The sequence below is a fragment of the Nicotiana attenuata genome, unplaced genomic scaffold, assembly GCF_001879085.1.
Source record: "Nicotiana attenuata strain UT unplaced genomic scaffold, NIATTr2, whole genome shotgun sequence".
In the NCBI taxonomy this organism is placed as follows: Eukaryota; Viridiplantae; Streptophyta; class Magnoliopsida; order Solanales; family Solanaceae; genus Nicotiana; species Nicotiana attenuata.
Window position 1 is genome coordinate 161,841 of NW_017671147.1, and position 8,367 is coordinate 170,207.

The 8,367-nt window shown below is 45.8% G+C and overlaps 1 protein-coding gene across 1 annotated transcript in view; it reads right to left on the reverse strand.

Moving 5' to 3' along the window:
- Positions 1-749, reverse strand: part of LOC109206239 (signal recognition particle subunit SRP68) — a 10,043-nt gene extending 9,294 nt beyond the window's left edge. Inside the window, exons 1-3 of the mRNA XM_019369050.1 lie at positions 502-749; positions 320-386; positions 104-214 (exon numbers count right to left, since the gene is read on the reverse strand). Of these exons, the coding sequence (XP_019224595.1) occupies positions 104-214; positions 320-386; positions 502-598 (275 nt within the window). The 5' untranslated portion in view covers positions 599-749. The remainder of the gene's footprint in view (positions 1-103; positions 215-319; positions 387-501) is intronic.
- Positions 750-8,367: the final 7,618 nt, after the last annotated feature.

An 8,367-nucleotide genomic window follows, 5' to 3' on the forward strand; every position in this document is an offset into this window, starting at 1 on the left:
GGGGGGGGAGGGGAATCTCAACAAATCCATCACTTAAACAACAAACAAAATTTAACACTAGTAATAGAAGAAAACATCACAAACAAAATAAAAACAAACACACCTCACTTCAGTGACCGTAGCTACTGAAATCGCACGCTTAGTGTACTTCACACGTCCGTGAGTGAACTTGAGCGATTTATACAATCTCCTTAATCGAGCCGTACAATACCTCCTGCAAATTCCAGTTTTCTTAATCCGTTTACACCAAGATCACTCAAAACGAATCATACCTAATTTTCCTGCTGAACATGTGTGTGGGTATGTGATGGAATCGTACCTGTAACGAGCGTAATCACCGAATCGCAATCCATGCTGCATTTGAGCAGATTTTAAAAGCTGTAACACTACAAAACCATACAAAAGTAGCTAAAATTCAGGGATCTAAAAGATAATAACATTCCACAATTTTCATTGCAATTGGAAAAAGGAATGAAGAAGTTTCAATGCATAAGCTCTTGCCATTGACGGAGAACTTAGGGTTAGTTGTGATCTGATCAGAAGGAATAGAAGTCTGATCGTCAATTTCCATGGCGGAAGTTTCTTTCTGCTTTACCATTGTCCAGAAATTAGCTTACGGCGGAGGAGGAGCGACCTACGTTTTCTGATTCACGTCTGACGAGACCCTATCGGAGAAATGTCCTGCGTTTTTTTATTTGGGTTTAATTTTTAGAATTAGTTATTTTTTGGTAACTTTTTGGACTGATGTTAAGAATGGCTTGCTGTGGATAAATGGGAAAATAGGCAATATATCACTTATGTCCATTTATAAGTACTTTATTATAAAAATTGGTCAATTTATAAAATATTATTAATAATAACTAAATATTATCAATATTAGTCAATTAGTTATTTATAGTCAAAAAATCTCAATTTATTACTTTTTTAGTAGGTGTTATTAGAATAAAGACATCTTTAGGAACTTGAATCTGTTTTGGGATGATTTGGTGTTATTAGAATATTATTACTCTTCTCTTCCGAACTTTAGGAAGCCATTAAAGCCCCCATTCTTCAAGACCACTTGGGTAAGTAATTCCCCACTCATTTCCTTCACTTTTCCTTCATTAATTAGCAAGTTTCTAAGCCTAAATTATGAAATCAAAATAGAAATTAGGGGTTTTGGGTAGAGTTAGGGTTTTGAGAATTTTGGGTGATTCAACCTCAATTTGGGGTCGAATCTTAAAATAAATTATATATTTGGACTCGTGGGGTTATGGGTGACTAGGTTTTGGTCCGAACCTCGTGTTTGGACCATGTGGGCCCGGTGTCTAAATTTGGTATTTTTGGAAGAATGTTAGGAAATTCATATCTAGGCTATGGGATGTTGCCATTGAGTCTTTATTGATATTATTGAATTAATTATGCCTAGATATCATTGTTTCGGAGTCGGATTGTAGAGGAAAGGCGGTATTTGAGGATTGATTGCTATTCTTTGGACCGAGGTAATTGTTTGATCTAACCTTGGCTTGAGGGAATAGGATTAGAGTGTTATTAATTGCTAATTGCTAAATTATCGAGTACGGTGTATAGGCATGGTGACGAGTATCTATACACCGGAGTCTAGCATGACCGTGGGTCCTTGTTTGCACGTATTTCTGATATTTTTGAGACTCTTATATGCTAATTGATGAATTCTACATAACGTGAAGGGTTTGAGGATTGGTTATGAATTGTAAATTCTTTGGAGTGTTGGCTCGAACAATAAAAATACTATTGAGTAAGAAACGAAAGAAATGGAAAGAGATATGATTAATCCCTTGCCGGGATGGTTTTAGTATACTGATTATCTCCCTTGCCGGGATGTGAAAGTTGTTGTTGTCACTCCCTTGCCGGGATTTAGCTGTTTAATTGTGTTTTTCCTTGCCAGGACATTTCCTATTACTTGCTTATTCCCTCGCACGTTTGGTTGTGATTGTTGGTTGGGTGAGGAAGAGTGATAATGCACGAAGGGTCATTCCGTGCTATGTTTGATTATATTTGCATGAAGGGTCATTTCGTGCCATGTTTTCATTATATTTGCACGAAGGGTCATTCCGTGCCATGTTTGATTATATTTGCACGAAGGGTCATTCCGTGCCATGTTTGATTATATTTGCACGAAGGGTCATTCCGTGCCATGTTTTGATTATTTATGCACGAAGGGACATTCTGTGCTCTGATTTGACTATAATTGCACGAAGGATCATTCCGTGCCATGAAATGAGATTTATTTGAGGAAAAGCACGAATGGTGATGCCGTGCATTCTATTTGATTGTTTTTGGTGAGAATGAGAGTAAAAGCACGAAGGTTGATGTCGTGCAACTGTTAATTTTCCTGTTTTTGTTAATTATTGTTATTGCCCTGTTTCTTACTTAAGTTGATGACTTTATATCCGGTTGTACTCCCCCATAGCATGCTTCCCTCCCATTTAACTGTTTAATTTCTTTGTTCTTTCCTTTTTATTGCATATATATATATATTAAACTGCACAGGTTGATTTGGTAGTCCTGTCTAGCCTCGTCACTACTTCGCCGGGGTTAGGCCAGGCACTTACCAGCACATGGGGTCGGTTGTGCTGATGCTACACTTCTGTGCTTTTTGCACAGATTACGGTACCGGAGCAGCTCTTGGACCACAACAGTAGTTGATCGGGAGCCCTCTTCAGTCCAGGGACTTACGAGGTAGCCTAGCTGGCGTTCGCAGGCCGAAGTCCCTTTCCATATTTTCTGTTTGTTTTCATTGTACCGAGACAGACATTATGTATTTTTCTATTCAGACTTGTTTGTAGCACTCTTTAGTGGTTCGTGAGATAGCGACTCCAGTCTTGGGTAGAATTTAGACTTCCGCATTTGGGTTTTCAGTTATTTATGTTTTTAAAAAGANTCCAGTTATTTATGTTTTAAAAGACTTCCGCATTTATTTAAAGACTCGTTATTTCATTATTGTTATGTTGTTATCCGAAAATATTTAAATGTTTGGCTTGCCTAGCTCCAACAGTAGGCACCATCACGACTCCCGATGGTGAGAGATCCGGGTCGTGACAAGTTGGTATCAGAGCTCTAGGTTACATAGGTCTCGCTACTCACTGACAAGCTTGGTAGAGTCTGAGGGATCGGTACAGAGACGTGTGTATTTATCCCCCAGAGGCTACAGAGTTAGGAAAAACTTCACTTTTGTTCTTTCTTGTCGTGCGATTCTGTTTCTCAAATACTGATTGTCGTTCTACTCTGTTCTTTCGCAGATGGCGAGAACACGTGCTTCCTCTTCTACCGCGCAGTAGCCCGAGCCCCCAACAGCAGCTCCTGCGAGGGAAAGAGGCCGAGGCCGTGCCAGAGGCCGAGGCCGGAGCAGAGCTCAGCCCCGAGCAGCAGTCCCACGACGGTGGAGCCGTCACTGTTGATTATGATGAGGAGGGTTCCAGTCCCCACGCCAGCTCCGGTGGGCCCGACGCGTCAGGTCCCGACGAGGGGTTCGAGTACGCCACCCCACGTCTTCACGGTACGCGTCTGGTCAGATTGGTAGGCCTTTGTGGAGAGCGTCACTAGAGCGGGTTTGCTTCCTGTAGCACCAGCCACTTCTCAGGCTGGAGGAGGAGTTCAGACTCCTGCTACGCGTACTCCAGAGCAGGTAGCTCCCCAGGCACAGGTTCCAATAGTTCAGCCAGCTATGGCAGTTCAGCCGGTGTGACTCAGACCGGTGGTGGAGCGGCTATGTCCTCAGATGCTTTGTGGAGGCTTGATAGGTTCTCCAAGCTCTTCACCACCACATTCAGCGATGCTTCTTCAGAGGATCCCCAGGATTTCTTATTCAGCTGCCATGAGATCCTTCGGACTATGGGTATTGTGGAGACCAATGGGGTCGACTTCGCCACCTTTCGCCTTGCAGGATCCGCCAAGACTTGGTGGAGGGACTATTGTTTATCCAGGCCAGCAGGGTCGCCAGCATTGACATGGGATCAGTTTGCAGAGTTGTTTTTGGAGAAGTTTCTTCCAGTTACTCAGCAGGAGGCACTACGCAGGCAGTTCGAGCGCCTCCAATAGGGCTCCATGACAGTTACACAGTATGAGACTCGGTTCATTGATTTGGCACGCCATGCTACTGTTATACTCCCCACAGAGCGAGAGAGGGTGCGGAGGTTTATTGATGGATTGATTCAGCCGATCCGTCTCCAGATGGCCATGGGAGCTGGTAGTGAGATTTCCTTTCAGGAGGCGGCCAATGCGCCCCACAGAGTTGAGATGGCCCTTGCACGGGGAGGTGTTCAGGTGTCGGATAAGAGGCCTCATCATTCTGGTAGGTTCAGTGGTACCTCGTTTGGAAGTAGGGATTCTTATGGTAGAGGCCATCCACCGAGACCCTTTCAGTTAGCACTCCAGGTTTCTCATGGTACTCCAGGTGGTGGTGGTTCTCAGCAGCATTATTCTGATCAGCAGCCCATCAGTGCACCGCCACTTCAGAGTATCCGGGGAGGACATACAGGTCGCCAGGGCCAGTAGTCTCAGCAGCCGAGGGCTTGTTATGGTTGTGGTGACCCGAGTCACATTGTCAGATTTTGCCCTCAAGCCACGGGTAGTTCTCAGCAGCAGGGTCCTCGCCCCATGATTCAGGCACCAGGTGATCCACAGCTTGCCCAGCCAGCTAGAGGCGGGGGTAGAGATCATAGAGGTGGAGGTAGAGACCGTAGAGGTGGAGCTCGGACCGGCAGAGGTAGGGGTCGGCCAGTAGCCGATCGTCCCAGAGATATGGATCAGGGAGGTGGGGCCCGGACCCGGTGTTATGCCTTGCCAGCCAAGCCAGAGGCTGAGTCGTCAGATGCTGTTATTACAGGTACTATTCTGGTCTGTGATAGGGATGCTTCAGTGCTATTTGACCCTGGGTCTACGTATTCATATGTGTCGTCCTATTTTGCACCCTACCTGGCTATGCCTAGTGATGCTTTGGGTATTCCTATTTATGTATCTACACCGGCGGGTGATTCTATAGTGGTCGACCGAGTTCATCGTTCTTGTGTGGTAGTGTTTGAGGGTCTTGAGACCCGTGTTGATTTATTGCTCTTAGACATGGTGGATTTCGACGTTATATTAGGGATGGATTGGTTGTCCCCGTATCGTGCTATCTTGGATTATCACGCCAAGACCGTGACCTTGGCTTTGCCAGATTTGCCCTGATTGGAGTGGAGAGGGACCCCGGGTCATGCCACCCGTAGTGTTATCTCATATGTGAAGGCTCGACGCATGGTCGAGAAGGGGTGTTTAGCTTATCTGGCGTATGTTCGTGATTCCAGCACAGAGGTCCCTTCTATTGATTCTGTTCCTATTGTTCGGGAGTTCCCCGAGGTTTTCCCTTCAGACCTGCCGGGTATGCCGCCCGACAGGGATATTGATCTGGCCCCAGGCACGCAGCCCATTTCTATTCCGCCGTATCGCATGGCCCCGCCAGAGTTGAAGGAGTTAAAGGACCAGTTGCAAGACTTGCTAGAGAAGGGTTTTATCAGGCCTAGTGTTTCTCCTTGGGGTGCGCCGGTGTTATTTGTGAAGAAAAAGGATGGATCGATGAGGATGTGCATTGATTACCGGCAATTGAACAAAGTGACGATAAAGAACAAGTATCCACTGCCGAGGATTTATGATTTGTTTGACCAGCTTCAGGTGCAAAGGTGTTTTCAAAGATAGACTTGAGATCTGGCTACCATCAGCTGAGGATTAGGGCGTCTGATGTCCCTAAGACAGCATTCCGCACTCGGTACGGGCATTATGAGTTTTTGGTCATGTCATTTGGGTTGACCAATGCCCCAGCAGCATTTATGGAGTTGATGAACCGAGTGTTCAGGCCATATTTGGACATGTTCGTGATAGCCTTCATTGATGATATTTTGGTGTACTCCCGCAATCAGGAGGAGCACGAGCAGCACCTCAGAGTGGTTCTTCAGACTCTGAAGGATAGTCAGTTATATGCCAAGTTCTCGAAGTGCGAGTTCTGGTTGAGTTCGGTTGCATTTCTGGGTCATGTCGTATCAGCAGAGGGTATTTAGGTGGACCCGAAGAAGATTGAGGCAGTCAAGAATTGGCCTCGACCTGCATGAGCTACTAAGATTCGGAGTTTCTTGGGGTTAACATGTTATTAACGTCGATTCGTGGAGGGATTTTCATCTATTGCAGCCCCGATGACCAGATTGACCCAGAAGGGTGCCCAGTTCAGATGGTCAGACGAGTGTGAGGAGAGCTTTCAAAAGCTCAAGACAGCTCTAACTACGGCACCGATATTGGTTTTGCCCACAGGCTCAGGGCCTTATACAGTTTATTATGATGCTTCTCGTATTGGGCTTAGTTCGGTATTGATGCAGGATGGCAAAGTCATTGCTTATGCTTCGAGGCAGTTGAAGATCCACGAGAAGAATTATCCGGTTCATGATCTAGAGTTGGCAGCCATTGTTCATGCTTTGAAGATTTGGAATAATTACCTATATGGTGTGACGTGTGAGGTGTACACTGATCACAAGAGTCTGCAGTACTTGTTCAAGCAGAAGGAGTTGAACTTGAGGCAGAGGAGGTGGTTGGAGCTATTGAAGGATTATGATGTTACTATTTTGTACCACCCGGGGAGGGCCAATATGGTGGTCGACGCATTGAGTAAGAAGTCCGTCAGCATGGGTAGTCTTGCTTATGTTCCGATCAGCCAGAGACTTCTTGCTTTGGATATTCAGGCCCTGGCCAATCGATTGGTGAGGTTGGACATTTCTGAGCCCAGCAGAGTGTTAGCTCGTACGGTCGCTCGTTCTTCATTATTGGAGCGTATCCGTGATCGGCAGTTTGATGATCCTCATTTGTGTGTCCTGAGAGACATGGTGCAGCGTGGAGGTGCCACGAAGGTGACCTTAGATGATGATGGTGTTTTGAGATTGCAGGGGCGAGTTTGTGTGCCCAATGTCGATGGGATTTGAGAGTTGATCTTAGCGGAGACCCATAGTTCGCGGTATTCTATTCACCCGGGTGCCGCGAAGATGTATCAAGACTTGCGGCAGCATTATTGGTGGCGTAGGATGAAGAAAGATATTGTTGCATATGTGGCTCGATGTTTGAACTGTCAGCAGGTTAAGTATGAGCACCTGAGGCCTGGTGGTTTGTTTTAGAGGATTGAGCTTCCCGAGTGGAAGTGGGAGAGGATTACCATGGATTTCGTTACTGGACTTCCGATGACTCGGAAGAAGTTTGATGCTATTTGGGTCATTGTTGATAGGCTGACCAAGTCAGCGCATTTTATTCCTGTTGCAGTCACGTATTCATCGGAGAGGTTAGCTGAGATCTACATCTGAGAGATTGTTCGCCTTCATGGGGTGCCGGTATCTATCATTTCGAACCGGGGTACGCAGTTTACCTCGCGCTTCTGGAGAGCAGTTCAGCAGGAGTTGGGCACCCAGGTTCAGTTGAGCACAACATTCCATCCTCAGACGGACGGCCAGTCCGAGAGGACTATTCAGATATTGGAGGATATGCTCCGAGCCTGTGTCATTGATTTTGGAGGCTCGTGGGACCAGTTTTTGCCTTTAGCAGAGTTCGCCTACAACAACAGCTACCAGTCCAGCATTCAGATGGCTCCATATGAGGCGTTGTATGGTAGGCGATGTCAGTCTCCAGTCGGATGGTTTGAGCCGGGAGAGGCTTGGTTATTGGGTACAGTACAGATTTAGTTCAGGAGGCCTTGGATAAGGTCAAGATCATTCAGGACAGGCTTTGTTCGGCTCAGTCGCGACAAAAGAGTTATGTAGATCGTAAGGTTCGAGATGTAGCTTTCATGGTTGGTGAGCGGGTCTTGCTCCGAGTGTCGTCTATGAAGGGCGTGATGAGATTTGGGAAGAAGGGCAAGCTTAGCCCTAGGTTCATTGGCCCATTTGAGATTATCGATCGTGTGGGAGAGGTGGATTACATACTTGCCTTGCCGCCCAGCTTGTCAGCAGTGCATCCAGTGTTTCANCATATTTGGAAAAGAATGGGCATTACATTCATAAAAGGGAGGTGGAGTTGTGCGAATTGGAAAGTAGCATTTTTCGTTGGACGAGTTCTTAAGATCGGCTATCATTTCCTTAATGCCATCAATTTCTTGCTCCATTTGTGCCACCCTTGCTTCAAGCTTAACAATCTTATCCTGGTATGATTCTGCTTTCTCGCCAGCAGCTTCGTCTTCAACTAACTCAATCACTACGATTTGGTCAGCCATAACGTCCCTGAAGTTTTCTTTGCTTTGATGTTCAACTTAAGTCAACCTTTGGAGGAAAGACAGAATATAGATGGTAAGCACTAAAGCTGAGAGTAAAACCTTTAAGAATGCATTCCTAAGAAATCGACGAATCG